The sequence below is a fragment of the Heptranchias perlo genome, chromosome 26 (genome assembly GCF_035084215.1).
Source record: "Heptranchias perlo isolate sHepPer1 chromosome 26, sHepPer1.hap1, whole genome shotgun sequence".
NCBI lineage: Eukaryota > Metazoa > Chordata > Chondrichthyes > Hexanchiformes > Hexanchidae > Heptranchias > Heptranchias perlo.
Genome location: NC_090350.1, coordinates 42174017 through 42199655, shown reverse-complemented (window position 1 = coordinate 42199655; position 25639 = coordinate 42174017). Strand labels below are relative to the sequence as shown.

Genomic DNA, 25639 nt, shown 5'->3' with positions numbered 1-25639 from the left:
GTGATTTTTCACACCCTTACAAAATAAACATTCCCCTAATATTGTCCACTCTTCGTTCAAATGATCTGATAATTCAATTTTTTTAGAGCAGAAAGCAATGCGCTATTTCCAGTAGACTTGTACCTGTAGATTTCTGTCCTGCTTTATTCAAACTGTCTCTGCTCAGACCCATGACGAGTAACTGTTAAGAATCGGGGTGCTACAGGTGGCCTCGGGGCTTCTGGTTGGGGAGGGGAAAGATCAGCTGGAGTTCTCGTTCCTGTGGTGTGGAGTCCGCCTTGGCTCAATTGTTGGCACCCTCGCCTCTGAGTCAGAAGGACATGGGTTCAATTTCCAGCTCCAGAGACTTGAGCACAAAATCCAGGCTCACACTCCCAGTGCCAGTACTGAGGGAGCGCTGCACTGCCGGAGGGTCGGTACCGAGGAAGCGCTGCACTGCCGGAGGGTCAGTACTGAGGGAGCGCTGCACTGCCGGAGGGTCAGTACTGAGGGAGCGCTGCACTGCCGGAGGGTCGGTACCGAGGGAGCGCTGCACTGCCGGAGGGTCAGTACTGAGGGAGCGCTGCACTGCCGGAGGGTCGGTACCGAGGGAGCGCTGCACTGCCGGAGGGTCGGTACCGAGACAGCGCTGCACTGCCGGAGGGTCGGTAGCGTGGGAACGCTGCACTGCCGGAGGGTCGGTAGCGTGGGAGCGCTGCACTGCCGGAGGGTCGGTAGCGAGGGAGCGCTGCACTGCCGGAGGGTCGGTAGTGTGGGAGCGCTGCACTGCCGGAGGGTCGGTAGCGTGGGAGCGCTGCACTGCCGGAGGGTCGGTAGCGTGGGAGCGCTGCACTGCCGGAGGGTCGGTAGCGAGGGAGCGCTGCACTGCCGGAGGGTCGGTACCGAGGGAGCGCTGCACTGCCGGAGGGTCGGTAGCGAGGGAGCGCTGCACTGCCGGAGGGTCGGTAGCGTGGGAGCGCTGCACTGTTGGAGGGTCGGTACCGAGGGAGCGCTGCACTGTTGGTGGTGGTGTCTTTCGGATGAGATGTTAAACCGAGGACCTATTTCAAAGAAGAGCAGGGGAGTTCTCCACGGTGTCCTGGGGCCAATATTTATCCCTCAACCAACTTCACTAAAACAGATTATCTGGTCATTTATCACACTGCTGTTTGCGGAACCTTGCTGTGCACAAATTGGCTGCCACGTTTTCTACATTACAACAGAGACAATACTTCAAAAATACTTAATTGGCTATAAAGCGTTTTTTGACGTCCTGAGATCATGAAAGGTGGTTATATAAATGCAAGTTCTTTCTTTCCAGTGTATGATGTCTGGTGATGACAGGAACTTGTCCAGCAGTGATGCTTGGTACAGTTAAACAGCCTGTCAACATTTACAGTGCAGACTGACCAATGGACATTTGGGTTGAGATACTAAGGGGGCTGTCAGTACATGTGGAACTGTGCCCCAGCAAGGGGTCAGCACCTCCTGGTCAGGAGGTTGGGGGGGGTGGGCAGAAGGGGGATTACCAAGAAAAGTGGAGAGAAAGATTTTTTGTTAGCGAGGTGCATTGTGAGAAATCTGCAGCTCTCATTGATTCCAGCAGTCACAAATAACAACAACTTGCATTTATATAGCGCCTTTAACGTAGTAAAACATCCCAAGGTGCTTTACGGGAGCGACTATCAAACAAAATTTGACACCGAGCCACATAAGGAGATATTAGGACAGGTGACCAAAAGCTTGGTCAAAGGGGTAGTTTTAAGGAGCGTCTTAAAGGAGGGTAGAGAGGCGGAGAGGTTTAGGGAGGGAATTCCAGAGCTTAGGGCCTAGGCAGCTGAAGGCACGGCCGCCAATGGTGGAGGGATGAAACTGCGTAAGAGGCAAGAATTGGAGGAACGCAGAGATCTCGGAGTCGTTCGGTAAATGGGTGATTCGTTAACACTGAATTAATCGTCTCTGTGAAATGTTTGCTCTTTTATTGCAAGCAGGCAGGAGAGGGAAAGTCGAACGTGTTCACTCAATGATCAAACAGATTTGACACTGTCACTTTGAATGGACTCCGGGAGATTGTGAGGTTGATCACAGGGGCTGGTTTGTTGGGATCCTGTTAATTGACTCTGCAGAGTAAAATTTAATCTCCAGGCAGACACTCCGGAGTGAAACAGTGAGGCCAGTGTGGGGCAATGAATGATGTGTTTCTACTCTGTAACTACCAACAAAAGCTAAAGAATGAACAGTGCTTACTTCCTCCTCCAGTGCAATAGTGGGTCATTCCTGTTCACCAATGCCTCCTCGGTTTGATACCAGCCAGACAGGCTGTCTCTTTATTGCTGTACGATTCAGCTCAGAACTCGCTGGTCTTTAAACTCTGAACCCTGTCGCACGCATGAAAAACCTGCAGAATTGAAGTGATGGGAAGGTACGGCTCGTTCACCTCTGGGAGTGAGCGGATGTGTGAGTGATTTTGTGTTAATATGTATGTGAGAGTGTGTGTCTGTGTGCACATGTATGTGTGTGCATGTGTGAGGGTGTGTGCACATGTTTATGTGTGCATGTGTGGGTGTGTGTATCAGTGAGTGTGGGTGTGTGCACACGTGTATGTGTGTGTCAGAGTGTGAGTGTGCCAGTGTGTACACGTGTATGTGTGCATGTGAATGTGGCTGTGTGTGTCAGTGCACGTGTGTGTCAGTGCACGTGTGTGTGTATGTGAGTGGAGGTGTGGACACGTGAGTGTGGGGGTGTGTGCACACGTGTGTGTCACTGAATGTGGGGGTGTGTGTAGTACTTGTGGTTATACGTGTGACTAAAGTGTACTGTTTGCACTGGAATTATCACCCGCTGCCTTTTTACTTCCTGATGTGACAACTTTTAGTCTATTTCATTCCTTGGCCCTCCGACACCAAGCCTCATGGGGTGAAAGTCAGCAGGTTAACAATGTGTAAATCCAGGGTGTACCCCTTCAATTGGGGTCTGTTTTCCCCTCTGATCAAGATCAAGGCCCTTGCTGGGACATGGGTTCTGTCAGCTCTAACTGGTCCCTACACCAAATGGCCATTTTTTACGTGTGAGCCTGGACAGTGAAGAGCATCACAGCTGAGCCCAACCCTACAACAACAACTACCGCATTTATATAGCGTCTTCAACGTCGTAAAACGTCCCAAGATGCTTCACAGGAGCGATCATCAAACAAAATTTGACCGAGCCACATGAGATATTAGGACAGGTGACCAAAAGCTTGGTCAAAGAGGTAGATTTTCAGGATTGTTTTAAAGGAGGAGAGAGAGGAGGAGAGGTTTAGGGAGTGAATTCCAGAGCTTAGGGCCTAGGCAGCTGAAGGCACGGCCGCCAATGGTGGAGCAATGAAAATTGGGGATGTGCAAGAGGCCAGAATTGGAGGAGTGCAGAGATCTCAGAGGGTTGTTGGGCCGGAGCAGGTTACAGAGATGGGTGGGGGGGCGCGAGGCCTTGGGGGGATTTGAACGAGGATGAGAATTTTAAATTCGGGGCGTTGCTGGACTGGGAGTCAATGTAGGTCAGTGAGCACAGGGGGTGATGGGAGAACGGGACTCGGTGTGAGTTAGGATACGGGCAGCAGAGTTTTGGATGAGTTCAAGTTTACGAAGGGTGGAAGATGGGAGGCCGGCCAGGAGAGCAGGCGAATCTTTATACAACGTCCACACATGCATCTTCCAGCAGGAATCACTGGATTCCAAACACGAGGGGCCGGAGATCGAACGTGGGACCTTCCTGGTCGGTACGACTCAGCGCTATAGACAGGTGAGCCATCGAGGAGACCAGCCCTCTTGTTTTAATAGAGCGCTTTCACAACTGCTATGGATGCTGGGATTGCCTCATCTCCATTGCTGACTCGGGCTTTTTCCATTCTTCAGTGAGAGAAAACATAACAATATCCCACAGCTAGGTTATAAAGAGCAAAACAGGGACATAAAGGAAGGGAGAGATGAAGATTATATTAATCCCACTCGGCTGACCCCTGCAGTCCATTTGACGATATGTTTTGCTGTTGTGCTATGTTTATTTTTACATTAGCTGATCGATTCCTCATCTCCAAGATTCGAGTCTGGAATTGTCTCACCCAGGATTTGTTCAGTGGTGACCCTCAGCAGCGTTAACGCTGAAATCTACACGAGCACGTTTTGGGAATAAAAAAGAAAGGACTTGCATTTATATTGCACCTTTCACAACCTCAGGACGTCCCAAAACAGCCAATAAAGTACTTTTGAAATGTAGATACTATTTTAATGTAGGGAAACGCGGCAGCCAATTTGCGCACAGCAAGGTCCCACAAACAGATAAGTGACCACATCATCTGTTTTAGTGATGTTGGTTGAGGGATAAATATTGGCCACGACACCGGGGAGAACTCCCCTGCTCTTCATCAAATAGTGGCCGTGGGATCTTTTACATTCACCTGAGAGGGCAGACGGGGCCTCAGTTTAACGTCTCATCCAAAAGACGGCACCTCCGACAGTGCAGCGCTCCCTCAGTACTGCACTGGGAGCGTCGGCCTGGATTATGGGCTCAAGTCTCTGGATTGGGGCCTGAACCCACGATCTTCTGACTCAGAGGAGAGAGCGCTGCCCAGAGTGACGGCCGACGTGATCTTAGGAGCGAGACAGCTGACCCGCAGACTTTTCTTGTTTTTTGTATTTGCTGTAGAACCGACAGAGCATTAGCACTGAGCACTGTGTCCCAGGGCAGATTCCCTCCCTCACCCACACCTGCCCACATGCACAATCTCAATGGGACTGACTGTCTGCTGCCTCGCTGTGCTCAGCAGCCCCACCCGCTGGCATTGAAAGCTCATTACTGAACGAGCAAGTGTCAGGAGAAAAGCCACTCGTCTCTGAATAAATCAAATTCCGTTTTTATTACATGGGATTGCGGGATTTTGCAGGACTTTACTCCGCATTTGATTCCATTTTTACATGAGAACCACAAATGTGTGGCTTTGGTTTCGGGGCATTGTATAACAACAACAACTTACTTTTAATCATAGTAGGTACAGCACAGGAGGAAGCCATTTGGCCCGTCGTGTCTGTGCTAGCTCTTTGAAAGAGTTATCCAATTAGTCCCACTCCCCTGCTCTTTCCCCATAGCCCTGTAATTATTTTTCCCTTCAAGTATTTATCCAATTTCCTTTTGAAAGTTATTATTGAATCTGCTTCCACCGCCCTTTCAGGCAGCGCATTCCAGATCAGAACAGCTCGCTGCGTAAAAGAATGTTTCCTCATGTCGCCTCTGGTTCTTTTGCCGATCACCTTAAATCTGTGTCCTCTGGTTACCGACCCTTCTGTCACTGGAAACAGTTTCTCCTTATTTACTCTGTCAAAACCGCTCATGATTTTGAACACCTCTATTAAATCTTCCCTTAACCTTCTCTGCTCTAAGGACAACCCCAGTTTCTCCAGTCTCTCCACATAACTGAAGTCCCTCATCCCTGGAACCATTCTAGTAAATCTCTCCTGAACCCTCTCTAAGGCCTTGACATCCTTCCTAAAGTGTGGTGCCCAGAATTGGACACAATACTCCAGCTGAGGCCCAGCCAGTGATTTATAAAAGTTTACCATAACTTCCTTGCTTTTGTACTCTAAGCCCCTATTAATAAAGCCCAGGATCCCAAATGCTTTTTAAACAGCCTTCTCAACTTGTCCTGCCACCTTCAAAGATTTGTGTATATACACCCCCAGGTCTCTCTGTTCCTGCACCCCCTTTAAAATTGTACCATTTAGTTTATATTGCCTCTCCTCATTCTTCCTACCAAAATGCATCACTTCACACTTCTCTGCGTTAAATTTCATCTCCCATGTGTCAGCCCATTTCACCAGTCTGTCTCTGTCCTCCTGAAGTCTGTTACTATCCTACGCATTGTTTACTACATTTCCGAGTTTCGCGTCATCTGCAAACTTTGAAATTATACCCTCTATACCCAAGTCCAAGTTCTAATACTGACCCCTGGGAAACACCACTGTAAACTTCCCTCCAGTCTGAAAAACAACCGTTCACCACTACTCTCTGCTTTCTGTCCCTGAGCCAATTTTGTATCCACTCTGCCACTGTCCCTTTAATCCCATGGGCTTTAATTTTGCTAACTTTGTCTATTATGTTGTACTTTATCAAACACCTTTCGAAAGTCCATATAAACAACATCACCTACACTACCCTCATCAACCCTCTCTGTTACTTCATCAAAGAACTCAATCAAGTTAGTCAAACAAATCCCTGCTGACTTTCATTTATTAACCCAGACTTTTCCAAGTGCCAATTAATTTTGTCCCGAATTATTGTCTCTAAAAGTTTCCCCACCACCGACATTAGACTGACTGGCCTGTAATTGCCGGGTTTATCCCACTCCCCCTTTTTTGAACAGGGGTGTAACATTTGCAATCCTCCAGTCCTCCGGCACCATCCCCGTATCTAAGGAGGATTGGAAGATTGTGGCCAGAGCCTCCGCAATTTCCAGCCTTACTTCCCTCAGTAACCTCGGATGCATCCCATCTGGACCGGGTGACCTTTCTACTTTGAGTACTGCCAATCTTTTAAGTACCTCCTTTATTTATTTTTATCCTATCCAATAAACTACTACCTCCTTCTTTACTCCTACAATGGCAGCATCCTCTTCTCTGGTGAAGACAGATACAAAGTACTCATTTCGTGCCTCAGCCACCCTATGTCTCCATATAGCACCTTTAACGTAGTAAAACGTCCCAAGGCACTTCACAGGAGTGTAATCAGACAAAATTTGACACCGAGCCACATAATAAGATATTAGGACAGGTGACTGAAAACTTGGTCAAAGAGGTAGGTTTTAAAGATTGTCTTAAAGGAGGAGAGAGAGGCAGAAAGGTGGAGAGGTTTAGGGAGGGAATTCCAGAGCTTTGGGCCTAGGCAGCTGAAGGCACGGCCGCCAATGGTGGAGCGATGAAAACTGGGGATGTGCAAGAGGCCAGAATTGGAGGATTGCAGAGATCTCGGAGGGTTGTCGGGCTGGAGGAGGTTACAGAGATAGGGAGGAGCAAGGCCATGGGGGGATTTGAAAACAAGGATGAGAATTTTAAAATCGAGGCGTTGCCGAACTGGGAGCCAATGTAGGTCAGCGAGCACAGGGGTGATGGGTGAACGGGACTTGGTGCGAGTTAGGATACGGGCAGCAGAGTTTTGGATACGTTATATCTTGCGAATCCCCGATTTTAATCGCCCCACCATTGGCGGCCGTGCCTTCAGCTGCCTAGACCCTAAGCTCTGGAATTCCCTCCCTAAACCTCTCCCCCTCTCTACCTCTCTCTCCTCCTTTAAGACCGCTGTTTAAAACCTACCTCTTTGACCAAACTTTTGGTCACCTCCCTACTATCTCCTTATGTGGCTCGGTGTCAAATTTTGTTTGATAATCGTTCATCTGAAGCGCCTTGGGACGTTTTACTATGTTAGAGGCGCTATATAAATGCAAGTTATTGTTGATACCCAGAGAGTGGTGAGAATGTGGAACTCACTACCACAAGGAGTAGTTGAGGCAAATAGCGTCGATACATTTAAGGGAAGCTCGATAAATACATTAGGGAGAAAGGAATAGAAGGATATGTTGATCGGGTTAGATGAAGTAAGTTGGGAGGAGGCTTGTGCGGAGCATAAACACCGGCACAGACCAGTCGGCATCACCCCGTGTGCATTAATGTCCAGGGTCTCTCAGTCAGGTTCTCCTACAGACACCCTGCTGACAGGTCGAAATAACTGCTGATTAAGGAGGACAGATTGACGTAGGTGATCTGTTTTACCACAGGCAAGGAAGGATCTGAGTCTAATCACGTTATTAAACAGCGGGGTAATCTTCATGCACCTGCTTGGAGCCAGTCATGCAGATGTGGGCGTACTGTAATCAGAATTGAGAAATAGCTTGGGCAGGTGACTCTTCATTTTAATCCCCAGTACGTTTGAGTTTGTTTAAGAATCAGGTCGTGAAATGTACCTGAGCGAGGATGAGAGAGTGCCTTCAATGGGCTGCAACAACACAGTGTAAACGGCCACCCTCATTACGGTTCTGACACAGGACACAGTGCAATTCACACAAGAGGCTTGTGTTTATCCTGAGAACTTTAATACAAAGTTTTTTTGACGTGAGGCGGAAGAACACCTGAAACTGACTGTCACATTGATGAAAATTAATCCGCTGACTGCTGAAGGTAAGTGTATTTAAAGGGGCAGTCCTAAACAAATAAAATAGACAAACTTTTAATCTGGAGGGAGCAAAGCTACAAGAATATGTGCCATTTTCACCAATGTTGCGCACAAGTGACAGCAAGGTGTGTTTCATTGTCACTTATGTGATTGTGTCACAGATTTGCAAAAGAACAAAGGTTTGTCACAATTATTCTGGTTTTGAATTTTTTCACTTTTTTATTTTACTAAGTATGGACATCCCAAAGTGCTTTACAGCCAATGAGGTACTTTTTGAAGTGTAGTCACTGTTGTAATGTGGGAAATGTGGCAGCCAATTTGCACACAGCAAGATCCCACAAAAAGCAATGAGATAATGACCAGATAATCTGTTTTAGTGATGTTGGTTGAGGGATAAATATTGGCCCAGGACACCGGGGAGAACTCCCCTGCTCTTCTTCGAAATAGTGCCGCGGGATCTTATGTCCACCTGAGAGGGCAGATGGAACTATAGTTTAACGTGTCATCCGAAAGACGGCACCTCTGAAAGCACAGCACTCCCTGTACTAGGAGTGTCGGAATGGATTTTGTACTCAAGCCTCTGGCGTGGGATTCGAACCCACAACCTTCTGACTCAGCTGCGAGTATGCTACCCACTGAGCCAAGGCTGACACGGTGTAATGTAATACCTCGCCAGGCAGTGCATGTACTTAATGAGACACATTTAACAACAATTCCTCGTCCTCCTCCTCCTCCTCCTCCCCACTCTTAGTTCTATGTTCGATCACCCTTCCCAGGTTGGTTATGACCATTTGGAGTCTCTGTACACACTCGGATTACAATATTCTGACCGAGTCCAGCACTGTCCACAGCTCCAACACCGAGCTAAGCTCTGACTGACAACCAAATCATGAGTCTTCCGTCATTAACAAAAAAAAGTGTCGAGTGGCCCCAGTTGATGAACGATACAGTCAGTGCATTGTTAGAAAATACAATAACGCAGACAGGCAAATTTCAATGAAGCAAGCACATTCATAGGGAAGGCTGCCCACGTGCCTTTCCTTAAATATTCCTTTAAAATAAGGTCACGGAGGGTGGCGGAACTCTGATTCAAACTCTGGCTTTTACTCTCCAAGTTCAAATCCAGCCCATATAGAATGGATAAAGGTTGCTTCTCTCTGCTAGCTGAAAGGGTCCTGCATGAAACGAGCTAGCACAGTCTCAACCCAATTCCTACTGGGAATACACAACTAGCACTAATTCAGCACTAAATTGGCCTTCATTCAAAATGGCCACAGGATGGCTGCTTCGGAAAATGTCGCAATGGTGAAGTAGGGGGCGCTCTTCTGAGGTTGGGGCTGAAACATTAATTCAATGGTGTAGAGGGAGCTTTACCCATTCCCCATTCGCCCTCTCGCGTCAACCCCTAACCCCGTTTCACAGTCGCCCTCTCGCGTCAACCCCTGACCCCATTTCACAGTCCCCCGCTCCCGTCAACCCCTGACCCCCAGTCTCCCTCTCTCTCCCTCTCCCCCGCAATTCCCGTGTCCCCTCCTGACTCCCATTGGTTCCCGTCTCTCTGTGGCAGATGGGGGGGGGTGGGGTTGCATCACCAAGTCGGGGGGGCTCCGCTGCGGGGGCAGCCAGTGACGTCACAGAGCGCGGCGGTGGGGTGGGTGACGTTACTGGCATGGGAAATTTAAAGCGCGAGGGTCTACCGGGCAGCTCGAGATCTTGGGGATCGATACCCCTCTCCGGGAGAGTCCTGGGCAATCCGGGAAGATCGGCAACCCTAGTGGTGGAGAGTTGCACGTTCTCACCACTCTCTGTGTAAAGATATTCCACCTAAATTCTTCATTTGATCTGTCAGTATCTTATATTTGTGCCCCCTTATTCTGCACTCACCCACAAGTGGAAATAGTTTCTCCGCTTCCACCACATCTGCTGATATATTTACCCACTAGCGCAGGGTGTCAAACACGCGGCCCGCAGTGTGCTGATTCTCCTGGAATGGGACATCAATCGTCTAAAAACACTAAGGACTAATCGGGCGGCCATGCTGCTGGTGCAGGACTACGTGCCCGTGAGCTGGTATAACCTGTGCCCGTTTAACGCCCAATAAACGGGCGTATCTGTTTCTACCCCAGTGTGTCCAAATAACTTTTGCTGAATGTGGCCCATGCCGAGTACCAGGGTGTCAGATCAGGCCCACCCTGTGAATTGGGTGTGGCTCCCCTGCACTACAACAACAACTTGCATTTATATAACACCTTAAATGAATTAAAATGTCCCAAGGCGCTTCACAGGAGCGTTATCAGAATTTATTTTTGACGCTGAGCCACTCAAGGAGATATTAGGACAGGCGACCAAAAGCTCGGTCAAAGAGGCAGGTCTTAAGGAGCGTCTTAAAGGAGGAGGGAGAGGCGGAGAGGTTTAGGGAGGGAATTCCAGAGCTTAGGGCCGAGGCAGCTGAAGGCACGGCCGCCAATGGTGGAGCGATTAAAATCGGGGATGTAGAAGAGGCCGGAATTGGAGGAGCACAGAGATCTCGGAGGGTTGTTGGGCTGGAGGAGGTTACAGAGATAGGGAGTGGGCTAGACCATGGAGGGATTTGAAAACAAGGAAGGCGTTCAGGGGCACAATAATCTGGGGCACAATAATCTGGGGTGGGGGGTTTGGTGAATATGGCTCTCCAAAAGTTTTCAATATAATCCAGGAGCGAAATGGTTAACGCTTACACTGAAGTCCACATGCGTGACATTCCTAAAGTTTTCTTGACAATCGATGGGTTGAACCTGACAGTTTAATTGGGCACCAACAGGAAATCCACACACACTTTACACTGAGGGAGGCGATGCCTTGGGCACCCTTTGCTGATTAATATTCACTTTTTACGCTCTTTGTGTCTCCTCATTTATTTTTTTTTAATTATAGAAACGTTCAATCAGCTTATCCGAGGCAGACCTGAGAAGAGGAAACATTTTGAAAGTGTTTGGGAGTTTGGGTCGTCAGAAGATAAAAGGGAAGAGTCCCACTTTCTCCAGCTCCCTGACCGTCTTGCCCAAGGCGGCGGCGGCGGCGGCTCGACCCGGGCAGGGACCGGGACCGGGACCGGGACACTCGGAGCCCCGGAGAGTTGAGGAGGAGCGGCCAGACTGTCCGGGAAGCCTCGGGGAAGAGGCTCGCAATGAATCAGAGAGCCGGCGGAGGCAGAGTCAAGTTTCCAAGTCTGCAAAGCCCCAGTCCCGCCCTGTAAAACACACCGTGCGCCCAGCTGATGTAGGAGGGAATCGGTCTCAGCCTCAACACCAGGCAAACTCCCCAACCCTGTCTGAGAGAGGGAGGAACCCCCCCGGGGGGACCTTTAATGTCCCTTTAGATAAAGGGAGAGGGGAGGGTGACAGATCCCAGCAGCTCTCCGCACCTGTCCAGCCCCAGATGGACCAATGCCCAATAAAGCGCAGAGTTTCTGAGCAGACAGAGTGCAGAGACTGGGAATCACTGGATGTCCCTGAGCCCCAGTCCCCGGATAAATTAACCCCTCACACAGCTGCAAAGACCAAGTATGATATCATTATCACTCTGAGCAAGGAGGCAGGGTGGGGAGAGGTCACCGGAGGCGATGCAGGTGGTTTAGTTTCGGGAGAGCGAATGGCAGAGCGATCCGCGGATCAGGTGAAGCCGGGCGGCCCCGAGGAGAAACCTGAAAGTCCGGTTCAGCCGCTTAACCCCGAGGAATGTCGGAGGCTGGGAACGCCTCTGAGCGGAGCTGGAGCTGGAGCTGGAGGCGAGGTGGCCACACATCTGGGGGCAGAAACCACAGCCTTTCCACCCCGTCCGGACTCCCTGAATCCCGGCCAGAGGGACCCAGGACACAGCCCGAGTGTGAACCAGCAACACTCTCAGACCGAAAGGTAAGTGTCCAGAAACACTTCCAAATCGTCTCCATCACTGACAGCAATCGTGTTAAAGCAGAAAGTATTTTATTATTGGGCTTTCCACTCTGATAAATATTTTGTTTTAGTAACCAGGAAGAATCTGGGGTTTTTATTGACATATCCAGGGCTGCTGTACACCGATCTGAACTTGGTACCCGCTCACTGTTAGACTAACACTGGGTGGGGAGACGGGGGCAGTCTCAGGGATTGGAGCAGATGCTGCTCCTCCAGCTGATTTCAGGGCTGTGAGCTGGGCGGGGGTGAACGGCATTCATTCTAAACAATGCAGAAGCTTAAAGAAACAGCACCTGCCACACTTTCAGGGGAAGTTTTCACTCGGTGTTAAAGGGATCATGATGTGGAGATGCCGGTGATGGACTGGGGTGGACAAATGTAAGGAATCTTACAACACCAGGTTATAGTCCAACAGTTTTATTTGAAAATCACAAGCTTTCGGAGCTTACCTCCTTTGTCAGGTGAGTGAGTGAAGGGTTTTAGATTTTAGAACCCTTCACTCACTCACCTGACGAAGGAGGTAAGCTCCAAAAGCTTGTGATTTTAAAATAAAATTGCTGGACTATAACTTGGTGTTGTAAAATTGTTTACAATTGTCAACCCCAGTCCATCACCGGCATCTCCACATCACAGATCATCCCTCAGCCTTCTCTTTTCTAGAGAAAAGAGCCCTAGTCTGTTTACCTGGGTTTTTAAATGTATTTTAAAAATTGCATTCCCTTTGAAGCTTCGTGTCTACTTTGCTTGCTTCTTGAAGATCTCTGGGGAAACACTTCTTTAAAAAAAAATTATTTCATTTTGTTTTTCAGCAAAGTGGATCTTCATAAGTTGGCTAGCTCGTCTGGACCACTACAGGAAGCAGGAGGTTCACAGATCAACCAAGACAATACACGAAAAGTGGGAGGTGACAAAGCTGAAACAATGAGCACCAGCACCGACAGTCAAGTAGGAGCTGACCGGCCCCTCTCCATTTACAACATGTCAGTTTTACACACGCCTTCTCAAATTGCAGGGAGTCCTCATATCTTGCATACTTCAAGCAGCACAATGCAGCAAAACAGTAATGGAAGTGATCCAACCCCGAGGGATGAAAGGAATAGTGACACGGTTCTCACTTTGTCAGAGAATGCAAGACAGAGTAGTGTTGAGGCCAACACTGGCAGCTGTGGCAGTATGAATTCAGTTCTGTATGTCGGGTTAATTGGAAGTGTTCAAACTGAGCAGCCCAGCAAAGAGCCTGGATTTGTTAGAGGTGATGGGTTGCAGAAAGTGAGTTTGTCTGGATATATGCAACAGATAAATACTCTCAATCAACAAAGCTCTGGTCAGAATGGTCTCATTTCTAAAACACTTCACTCTCCAACCGATGAAGAAAGTGTATCTGAAAAGTTGAAATTGGATCAAGTTCCTAGACCACAGATGGTTGGAAACTCTCTCCTAAATCCCCAAAATGTTTCACTTCAAGACCCTATAAAATCCCCAATAGACTCCTTCAAAATACACACCCCTGAGAGCTCGGTCCTCAATTCAAAAGATACTCTGGTTCAAAATCCGACAGAGGATTCCAAAAACTTCCAGGTTGAAAGCTCCATAGGGGTCACTCCAAAGCCTCAAGAACAGACACTCAAGTTTACATCTGAGAAGAGAGGTCACGAGGAAAGAGGTGAGAAATACCTCCAACCAACTGGAAGCCCCACACTAGAGAACGAGCTGTCTTCCAATGACATCTTCATTCAAAATCAAAGCAAGGAAAGGCCCACAAATGTCTCTGATGACCCTGAGAGTCTATCAGAAATAGATGGGTTTGTAGATACCATTCGTAACTTGGATGCTCCCATGCTCACGAGACGTAACAAAGGTCCAAGAACCCAGAAGCCGCATTCCTTCACTTCTTTTTCCACATTGCCTCCAATAGAAGAAGATCAAGCCAATCCAAAGAATCCTCTATCTTCTTCAATTACTGAGAAACCACAGCTGCCTTCGGATACCACCACCATCGATGGGAAACCTTTGCCGTGTCTACCCACCCAATCCGTTGCACCAATCTCACGGATGGATTTCTCCAAGATAATAACAAAAAAAGAAATTCTGACCCCTGGACAGATGATGAAAATGCAGCTCGAGGATAAGCCCAGAATCGGGGCCCAACGTGCTTCTGCAGAGAGCAGCATAGTCTTCCAATCAAATCTCCCGGGAAGCCCAAACTTAGAGTTCAATGGGAATTCAGAAAGCAAGGATCCCCTCGGTGGAGAGAGCAAATGGTCTCGAATTGGCAGCAGCTTGTTATACTCTGGTTATAAGAAGCCCTTAGCGTCTTTCTCCAGCAGGTCCTTGGACCTCAATACGAAATCAACGAATACAAGTCCAACCAGTGGACCATCTACTACATTATCAAACCTAACACGCAGAAGTTTGTCGCAGGAGGACGTCAGCACAGCTGCAGCAGCTGTGGACCAGCTCTTAACACCAACTTTCCTTACAAGCTCAGTTGAAGGGAGTTTGGACACTAGAAGGTTCAACCTGCCCTCCTCCATCTCTGACATGCTGACGACTGGATACCCCAGTCTGTCCGATTCTGCTACGAGTCCTCAGTCCAACAGAATATCTTTACCTTCTGATTTATACCACCATACAACTGCCAATAGAAAACCAGGAAAAGTGACGGCTTTTCCAGATGCGTGGGTGAGTAGAAAGTTTATTCCCCCTTTTTTCCGACAATTCCCATTCCTGATCGCTTTCCAGCAATTACATGCATTTGCCAGATATCTGCCTATTTCCCCCTAACCTGCCTTTATCCTCCTGCATCTACCCTCAAGTTTGCTGTGCCCTCTAATTTGGCATCCTCGGAAAGTTTTGATGTTGGTCCTCCATGCCCATGTCCAAATCGCTTATGTATGTGGAGAATTAGGTCCTAACACAGATCTCTAGGGCACACCACTACCACTAGCTATATCTCACCGACGAAGAAACATCCATTTACTTGCGCTCAACCATCTCTCTATCCATTACACAATCATACCTTCAATACCAAGGGTCCTAGTCTTTGCAATAGGTCTCTTGTGTGGCACTTTCTCAAATGATTTGCTTCATTGAAGTTTTCAATGAGCTTTTATCTGCAACATGTGCCAACCCCAGTAAATGTCTGGGGAATGATTGAATGACAGGTACTACATACACACTTGGATACTGTGAACAGTTCTGATTTCCATATTACAAAAAGGATATAGAGGCACTGGAGAAGGTGCAAAAGAGATTTACAAGAATGAACTTCTTATTAGACAAAGACCAACAAACATTCTACAACATTACAATCCTTTGGAACTTCAGGTATGTGGTTTGTGGACTGTAAACAATCCAGGTTGAACACTCTAGATTGTGAGATGAGATTGAGGTCCTAGAGTTTCGATTGATTGTTGCCTTGGAAGTTTCACCTGAGCTTACTTGCTTCAAGGGAGAGACTGAGTAAGTCTGTCAATATCTATAAGGGTAAGGCCAATACTGACTGGGTGACTCACCTTTTCACACTTTGCATTCATGGTACCGATCAGTAGCCAGTCAAAAAGCAGCATTGGAAGATATCTGGAGAGGTTCCCTCTTCCTAATAAGGAATAAAGCATATCACATGGGGTTCTTAACTTTGGTTGAACATATTCCTGGAGGTTTCATCACATGACCTCCTGCCTCCAACTGCACGACCCCCCCCCCAAACACTCCTGTTATTGGTCGCCCAACACTTCCATCCTCGCAGTGCCCCGCCTTCCCACAGCCCATTGGGTAGTGAACAAACTCTTTGTTACCCAATTGGATGATTTTCATCTCCAATGTTTTTATAACTAATAAATGAAAGTATTCGAAGAAAATGGAAAAAATATAACTTGCAATTTTTAAAAATATCCCAATGATTTTTCTCCCTGGGGTTTTTATTCACAGCAGTGTCCAGGATATCCATCTTCATTTCCCCGGAGACTCCAGGACAATCCTGGAGAGTTGGTAACCCCCTGTATCAAAAGGTGAACTATCTTAGAGTGCACACTGGTAAATGCCTCATTTAGGGTGGTGACCCATATAGACCCAAGTTCCTGGCTCAATCTATGGCCAACACACCACAGACCAATCAGGGTGGTAATAGAGCTCTCTAATTGCCCCCAGTATCCCTGGACTGAGTGGTGTGGGTGGGGGAAGGAATCGACCAGGGTTTCCTGGGCTATCCTGTGACCCTCTGCTGAAAATCAGACGGGCAATACCCCAGCGAAGTAACTCTCTATATTTTCAGACTCATTGAAGGGGTGAACTGCTGTCGTCCATTTTTTTGACACAATGACATGAAGGGAGTTAAAACACATCACCATGAAGTCCATAAAATCTTTCACTCACAACAAGTCTGCGTGATTCTTCTCTCATCCAAGGCAATACACGTTTTGCCATAAACACATTTTCATGAAAATAGTGTCCCTTTAAGACCTGGTGAAGTGCACCAAATCACAGAAGAGATTCCGGTTTAGTAGCGTAGGAAACTTCAGTTGTGTGTGTGTGTGTGTGAGATGACGCACGCCCTTTGGCATCCCAAGTTAATAGCTGTGCTCTGAAGTACAGGTTCAGTGGAATTTAGAGAATTTGAAACACACACTAAATCAGAATTGAAAAATATGTCGTAAAACCACTCCTTCTGCTGAGCTAGCTTGATACACGGGCAGATCCAGCACGTGGCCACAGCAATCCAGGAACAGGGCCAAAGAGCACAGACGTGCTGACAGAACGTGAGGTTGCTTTTGCCCGGAACGTGTTTGACATTTTTCAATAAATACAGAAAACAAAAATAAATGGGAACTTGTATTTCTACAGAACTCCTCGTGTACACATGCGTCTCATAGTCCCTTACTGGACAGGGCAAGTAGCAGGAGGAGTGGCCACCCATGGTGGAACAGAGGGAGCGAGGAATGAGAATGAAATCGCTGTAGGAGGAGCGGGGGGTGAGCCTAGGGATCTGCAGCTGGAGGAGGTCACGGACGTAGAGCGAGGCAAAGCCGTGGAGGGATTGGGAGGTGAGAACAAGAACCCTGGAGTTGGTTCCCTGGGACACGGAGAGCCAGCCAAGGGCAAGCGGATGGGGACGTGGGGATGGACTGGTTACGGTGTGTATCGGACGGCTGATCCACCACCGCCCGACTTACACCCCATCCAATGTTGACTCTCGCTGGGTTCCTGTTCCCCAGGCGACGGCTATTCTCCAGTACCTTAGTGACCACTCTTCAAGTATCCGCCTGGACGGTAAGTGTTGGCAGGCAATTCAACCACAGGGCACGTCAACGCTGAGCCCAAACCTGCCCTCCCCCAATATCTTCACCTCCGCACATTCTGACAGGAGTCATTCGATTGTCATCAGGAGCAGGAATCCTGTCTTTTTTTTGCCCTCCCCATTCCAGGGGCACTGTGGCCAATTTTAACCATTCCTGCCACTGCCCTGAGTGAGATCAGTAAACTTGCAGCAGGACATCGGCCTGACCTATTTTCGATTGTGCGTTCCAGTTTGCACTGATTTAATAGTCCCAGGTATCCCCTCAGACTCCACTCTGACTTCAAATAATTTAACCATCATTGGGGTGCCAGGGAGAGTCGGTGCAGTGATTAAAGCAAAGTAATGGTTGTGCTTTTATTAAATGTGTGTGAGGCAGACCATAAGATGGAGAACTGAAATTCAGCTCAATGCACTAAAGAGTGCAGTGAGCAGGACAGGTGAGCCCACCCCGGGAGAAGAAATATTCTTGACATCTAAGCTGATTCTTTGTTTATGTGTGTTATAGTTGCCCCCTCTGGTCCTACACTTGACGGATATCAAGTCACTGACTGTAAAAACAGCTCCAATTAATCAAAAATTTCACCAATATATTATTTTGCTTTTCAGAAATCCAAACCAAAAGAACAAGGAAAAATTAACCCAAGACCTGGCAAGGTAAGAAATGTAAATTGCAGGGGGAAGGAAAACCTCGTTTGCTTTTAGACCTGCTCCATTCAAATTAAATGTACTCTTATAGCTTTTAGACTTCTCAAAGTAGCCTTGAACCTCTGTCTTTTTGCAATCCTTTTTGTTTCTCTCTTTTATTGATGCTACTAAGGTCAATAGTCCTCAGAGATCTCCTCTTCTGATCCTCTTGTGCACCAGCTCCGCCCTCCTACTCCCTCCTACTCCATCCTACACCCTCCTACTCCCTCCTACTCCCTCTCCCACCTCGCCCCACCCTCACTATGCTGAAAACCCCACCCCCCCCCTCACCACCTCCCGTTTTCCCCTTCCTCCGATGGTCTACAACCTCTTTAAAAACCAAGATTGGCTTTGCCTGATCTTCACTATTTGACCTACCTTGCCTCCTCTCTTACTCTTCAAGTTGGTGGTATCCTGCACTACAAGCTTTGGCTTTCACCCGGGTCTCCTAATTTAAAAGAGAAACGGACTAGGTGCATGTTAACTCCTGGTGTTGGGCTGTGGGGTCAGTGTGGAACACAGTAGGTGTGTAACAGGGAGAGCTCAAGGCTGCGAATAACATCAGCGAAATACTCCCAAAATTCCTACACTTTTTGAAAATCATTTCTTGCACACAAGACAGAACGAGTTTTGCCTGTCTTGGCAAAGTGTGAGTTGTAGTGGCAAGATCATCCACGTAATTAAACATCTCGAGACGCTTCACTCGGGAAGAGATGGCTGAGACTCTGACACCGAGCAGAGATTATTGACGAGGTTATTGAAACTGACGGAGCTGTTAAAGGTGCAGAGAGATGTAGCAAGGTGGAGAGGTTCAGGGAGAGAATTCCTTCACCCAAGTGGTCAAAGTACAGAAAATAAATCTCATCCCAGTGATCTCGGACTTCCCTGTACAGTGGTTCTCCACACTCTACCCTCTAGAACAGAGAAGACTGAGAGGTGAGCTAATAGAGGTCTTTAAAATTATGAAGATGTTCAATAGGGCAGATGCAGAGAAGATGTTTCCATTTATGGGGGAGTCCAAAACTATGGGTCATAAATATAAGATAGTCATTAATAACTCCAATAAGGAATTCAGGAGACACGTCTTTACCCAAAGAGTGATGGGAATGTGGAACTTGCTACCACACAGAAAAGTTGAGGCAAACAGCACCGATGCATTTAAGGGCAAGCTAATTAGCACGAGGGAGAAAGAAATAAAAGGATGTGCTGATTGAGTGAGGTGGGAGGAGGCTTGTGTGGAGCATAAACACCAGCATAGACCAATTGGGCCGAATGGCCTGTTTCTATGCTGTACATTCAATGTAACTCCAGTCACGATGAGCCAAGACCCACAAACCTGCACCCCAGGTGGATGATGACCTGTACCCGATCCTCTCTGCGGAATAGATTAACTCCTCACAGCTCCTGACTCTCTCCTTTTCTATCCCCATCCCTCTCTCGCGATTTAGATCGTTATTTACGACAAGCCGAACTTCTCCGGTTTTAAGAGAGAAATCAATTGTGACGTCTCCGATTGCTTGTCGTGGAACTTTCCTCCTGTCATTTCGATAAGGGTTATTCGAGGATGGTAAGTCTAGTGCAGACACTTAACAATTGGTCACTTAGATGCTAATTTTTTGAGGATATGTTAACGACTAATCCTCTACCATCACGGATTTTCTCCCCTTGCCTCTCTTCCTCACCGTAAAAGACATTAATTATTTTTAATTGGCTATTAACACTAAGGGGGTTAAATTGGACCGTGTAGCGCCCATTTTCCAGGCCCCACGATGGGCAGGAAACGCGCACATTTCTGACCAGAAGTGCGCTGCCCGCCATATTGGAGAAGGATAAATAAGAGGCGTCCTTTAGCCACGCCTGAAGTGGGCTTTGGCCCGTTTTCCTGCACAAATAAGGGGGCCTAACGCCTGCTTGACGACCCTGCTGCAACATTGGTTTTGCCTCGAGGCAGCAGGTCCAGCTCCCCGTTGAAGGCAGAGAGTCAGCACCCACCTCACCAGCCAGCAACACATCCCAGAGGCTCACTACTCTCTGGGGAAAGGAGAAACGCCCAACATCCAATTAATTCCTACTCTTCCATCGTTTAAACGGTGAGGTGGAATAATATTTGTAGCAGAACAATAATCCAGTCACTGGTAGTTTATGTGATTGTAAAAGAAACGCCTGGAAAGCCTGTGGCCTTGTTTTGATCTCCCTCAGCTGGGTGGCCTACAAGAAGCCAGATTATAAAGGGAAGAAGTTCATGTTTGCAGAGGAGGATGTAGAGTTGGTGAACCCCTGGTCAGAGGAAATTGAAGAGGAGACTGAAGACCCTGACTCAAAGCCAGCTCCTACTAAACCCATCGTCATCGGCTCCCTCAGGAGAGCGGTCAGGGTAAGAGAAGCTTAAAAAAAAATATTGTCTTTGTGTATTTTCTTTTTTTTAAAAAATTAATTCTCAGAATGTGGGCGTCGCTGGCAAGGCTGTTTTATATTGACCATCCGTGGTTGCCCTGAGAAGGTTGTGGTGGGCTGCCTTCTTGAATCGCTGCAGTCCAGTTATTCCTTGTATCGGTTTGATACGACTGAGTGGCTTCGCTGGGCCAATTCAGAGGGCAGCTAAGAGTCAATGTCATTGGTGCGGGACTGCGGTCACACAAAGGCCCAGACCGGGTAAGGACGGCAGGTTTCCTTCCCTAAAGGACAAATGCTGGAGAAGCTCAGCAAGTTGGGCAGCATCTGTGGAGAAAGAAGCAGAGTTAACGTTTCAGGTCGATGACCTTTCACCATTATTGAACCAGTTGGGTCTTTCCAAATATCCGACAGCTTCACCGTCACTTCTACTGATAGATTTTTATTTCCAGATTTTTTTTTTAAACTCAATTCAAATTCTCAAACCTCCAGGGTGGGATTTGAACTCTCACTCTCTGGATTATTAGCCCAGGCCTCTGCATTACTAGTCCAGTAATATAAAAGCTGTGTAAAGAGATCCCTGACATTATCAGTTATAAACATCTGAAACCTTGAGGTGTTTTTGCTGCCTTAGAATGATGCTCTAGACCAAGCTCTGCATTTGGTCAGAATTTCAACTGTGATTGTGGGCTGTCCAATTAATCTCTGCTTCGTACCATAAAGGCTCGCATCTAAAGTTACTCGTGTATGATAAAACCTTCCACTTTCCAGCCCAAAGGAACTGTAAAGAATCTATGACCCGAGTATAAGGCGTCCATCACGCCCCACTGCACCCTAAAAACACAAAGATGTTTTCTCTGATGGGGGAATCCAGAACAGCAACTACTTGTATTTATACAGCACCTTTAACATAGAAAAAATGTCCCCAAGGCGCTTCACAGGAGCGATTGACAGACCAAAATTTGACACCGAGCCACATAAGGAGATATTAGGACCGGTGGCCGAAAGCTTGGTCAAAGAGGTAGGTTTTAAGGAGCGACTTAAAGGAGGAGAGAGAGGGGCGGAGAGGTTTACGGAGGGAATTCCAGAGCTTAGGGCCGAGGCAGCTGAAGGCACGGCCGCCAATGGTGGAGCGATTAAAATCGGGGAGGCGCAAGAGGCCGGAATTGGAAGGGAGCAGAGATCTCGGAGGGTTGTAGAGCTGGAGGAGGTCACAGAGATAGGGAGGGGTGTAATATGAGCCAGGCAAGTTGAGAGTGAAATCAGGAAGCACCTTTTCACACACAGGGTAGTGGAAATCTGGAACTCTTTCCCCCAAAAGGCTGTGGATGTTATCAGTTGAAATTTTCAAGACTGAGATCGATAGATTTTTGTTGGGTGTGGTTATTGAGGGACATGGAACGAGGGCGTTAAGATACAGATCAGCCATGATCTAACTGAATGGTAGAACAATCTTGAGGGGCTGAATGGCCAACTCCTGTTCCTATGACATTTGATTTTGATACTTGCTGACACTACTAACACTGCACACAAGAGGGAGCAAGAGACTGCAGGACTGAGAGAGACGGGCCCGTTAGTGAGTCCAGGCCTGGTCCAGGAACAGGAGACTGTGGGACTGTAGTGAGCAAAGGCATCATAGAATCTTACAGCACAGAAGGAGGCCATTCGGCCCATCTTGCCTGTGCCGGCTCTATGAAAGAGCTGTTCAATTTAGTCCCGCCGTCCGCCACAATGACTCTTGGATAATATGATCCTCCCTCCACTTTAATCCCCAAACAGCGATTTAAATTTCTAATCTGACCACGAGTATATCAGTAGTTTCTCTGTCCCAATGTCCAGAGCGCTGGTACTGGGCCTCGATTAAAAGGCTCTCCAGAAGTGGTAAAAGGCTGGCTGGGACAGTGAATGTCGGTCTCTCCAAAGTGAATTCCCCAAACTATGGTGTGATTTAACAACAAGAACCTGCATTTATATAGCGCCTTTAACACAGTAAAACGTCCCAAGGTGCTTCAGAGGAGCAATTATCAGACAAAAATTGACACAAAGCCACATAGGTGGGTATTAGGACAGGTGCTTGGTCACAGAGGTAGGTATTAAGGAGCATTGAGAGGGAGAGAGAGGCGGAGAGGTTTAGGGAGGGAATTCCAGAGCTTAGGGCCCAGGCAGCTGAAGGCACGGCCGCCAATGGTGGAGCGATTAAAATCAGGGATGCGCAAGAGACCAGAATTGGAGGAACGCAGAGATCTCGGAGGGTTGTAGTGCTGTGGAGGAGGTTAGAGGTAGGGAGGGGCGAGGCCATGGAGGGATTTGAAAATAGTCGTAAATCAGTGGAGGCCGCTCCCAGGGAGGAGCCTTCCTCAACGAGCGTGTGGCTCTGAGAATCTTGACCCTTCTGCCTCGCTAGTCTCCACTCTGTGATCGTTTGTCCGGTAATGTTAACCCTTTAGAGATTAAAATTATTGACAAAATAACTAGAAAGTTTGAAGCTGTAATTTAGAAGTGTCTCATCGAGGCCTTTATGGCAGAAAGTGTCCTCCCGGCTCCAGGGCCCGAGTTTGAAACCAGACCAGATCGAGGGGATGGACGTCTCCTCTTAGTGTTGCCAACTCTGGTCAGAGGCATTCCTGGAGGTATGACCGCGTGACGCTGGACCGCGTGACGCTGGACCGCGTGACGCTGGACCGCGTGACGCTGGACCGCGTGACGCTGGACCGCGTGACGCTGGACCGCGTGACCCCGGACCGCGTGACCCCGGACCACGTGACTTATACCAGTGTTGTTGTATTTACTGTGTAATGGTTGGGTCCCCTGCAGTTGAGTATCTTTGTTTGTGGTTTCGCTCCAGCAGCTGTTATAGGGGAAGATCTGGGAACCAGGATGGTTAGAGGCAGCGCTCGGGAGGAGGAACCCCCGATTACCGGAGACTCCTGCCGAAACGGCAGGGTTGGGAACCCTATCTCCTCTGGCTGTAATGGGTCCTACGTGAAATGAACGTGGGCTGCCTTGACCCAGTGGGCATTTGCCCACAGCACAAACCCCCCTGATGATACGTTTATGCTGAAAGGCCTCAAGCAGCTAAAGATATTGAGCAAAAGCACCTTCAGTCTCAATCGTGTAACGTCACTGTCCAAGTGTGTAAATTGGTCACACTGATTGTATCAGTGTGTGCTTCTGCAAAGCAGTGTGAGCTCTATATACAACTGTCCCCAGTATCTAAAGCAGAGCAAAAGTCTACGGGAAGTTATTCCATTGAAAGCCGCTCCATACTTACCGAGCTTCATCAATCACAGTAACTCCGTGATAAATCATTTCTTTGGATTGTTCTCTTTCAGGACTACACCATCCCACAAATATCTCTGTTCCCAGACACCAATGGTGAGGGGAAGAAGCTGACATTTTATGATGAATCCGAGGATATCAGAATATTCGGGTATCCTCTGAGAACAAGCTCCATCGTGGTGAATTCCGGACTGTGAGTCCCTCGGCCCCTCTTGTTAAAAGGTCTCATTTGACGAATTGTACTGATGGCCCGGTTGGTAATTGCGCACTGGAGAGCGGTGCTGAGCGATCATTTCCTGCTCCTTCGTATCTTCTCCCTTTCCCTGTGAGTGTGCCCCTTACGCCTGGCACTGTCCGTGTATCGAGACAGCGAGCACAGCCCTATTCCCAACTCACCTGTCTCTGCCGTTATGAGACGGCTGAGGGCAGTGTGACAAAGAGAAAGGACGTGCATTTCTATAGCCCCTTTCACATCCCAAAGCGCTTCACAGCCAATGAAGTGCAGGCACTGTTGTAATATAGGAAACGCGGCAGCCAATATTGTGCTCAGCAAGATCCCACAAACAGCAATGTGATAATGATCAGATAATCTGTTCCAGTGATGTTGGTTGAGGGATAAATATTGGCCCAGGACACTGGGGAGAACTCCCCTACTCTTTTTTTCAAATAGTGCCATGGGATCTTTTACGTCCACCTGAGAGGGCCTCGGTTTAACGTCTGATCTGAAGGACGGCGCCTCTGACAGTGCAGCACCCCCTCAGTACTGCACTGGGAGCATCAGCCTAGATTTTGTGCTCAAGTTTCTGGGGTGGGGCTCGAACCCACGACCTTCTGACTCAGAGGCGAGCGTGTTTCTCACTGACCCACGGCGAGCACCTGTGGACTGACTTGCCCCCCCTCCTCTGTATCCACCACGGACCGAACTTGCTCACTGGAACTCCCCAATGGAAGATGTTTTCAGGACTAGATCGGCCGGGAATTTCCCCAGAGCCGCTCCAGCTCCATAACCTCCCTGGGAGCTTGTCGCACTCCCCATTTACGCGTTCCACACCGGGGCTGCCGACACACGCACAGCGAAGTTAAGGCATGAGGACCGGGTTCCCACATGGGTTCCCACATGAAGAGCGGGTACTCGAGGCGAGATACTGGAGGACAACCAGCAATTGTGCTGAGGAAGAGTTAGTGTCTTCAGGAGAGGAGGGGAGATAAAAGGGGGGACATTTAAGGAGCAGGATCAACACTAACATCTCTCTATCTCTGCAGGTGGCTTGTTTACTGCGCGCCTTTCTTCGAAGGCCGGGAATGTGCCCTGGAAGTGGGTGGCTATCGAACGTTGGCGGAATGGGGAGGAGAAAAAGCCCAAGTGGGATCCCTGGTGCCTCTCCAAATGGTACAGACACGAAATGCAATGCAACGTAAAATATCGTTGAAGGGCAGTCGAGAGAAGAGTTGTTCCCTGTCAATTACGAATTAGGAAATTGTCCCAGTCGAGGCCTGAAATTTTAGCGCTCCCTCCCACCAGGGCTGCCCCCTTGTTATCACCGAGAGGGAGAAGCCAGCAATCCCTGAGTCCCAGAATTTCAAACCGTCAGGAATGTCTGAGCAGGCTGGGACTCTTTTAGTCTCATCTCTTCCGGAGAAGGGGGGACCTGATCGAGGTCTTTATGATTATCAAGGTGTTCAGTAGGGTGGATGTGGAGACACTGGGGTAGATTTTGACTTTGTGCGATAGTGTAAAGTGGGCAATAGTGAGACCATGGGAGGCATCACACCAGCTCCCGGTCTGTTTCTACACATGCTCTTTCCAGCAACAACAACTTGCATTTATATAGCGCCTTTAACGTAGTAAATCGTCCCAAGGGGCTTCACAGGAGCGATTATC

General features: G+C 48.2%; 1 protein-coding gene across 1 annotated transcript in view; it reads left to right on the top strand.

Moving 5' to 3' along the window:
• Positions 1-11034: 11034 nt before the first annotated feature.
• Positions 11035-25639, top strand: part of LOC137342740 (beta/gamma crystallin domain-containing protein 2-like) — a 39805-nt gene continuing 25200 nt past the window's right edge. The window contains exons 1-7 of the mRNA XM_068006906.1: positions 11035-12068; positions 12917-14789; positions 18010-18057; positions 19536-19654; positions 20287-20461; positions 23811-23950; positions 25021-25147. Of these exons, the coding sequence (XP_067863007.1) occupies positions 11593-12068; positions 12917-14789; positions 18010-18057; positions 19536-19654; positions 20287-20461; positions 23811-23950; positions 25021-25147 (2958 nt within the window). The 5' untranslated portion in view covers positions 11035-11592. The remainder of the gene's footprint in view (positions 12069-12916; positions 14790-18009; positions 18058-19535; positions 19655-20286; positions 20462-23810; positions 23951-25020; positions 25148-25639) is intronic.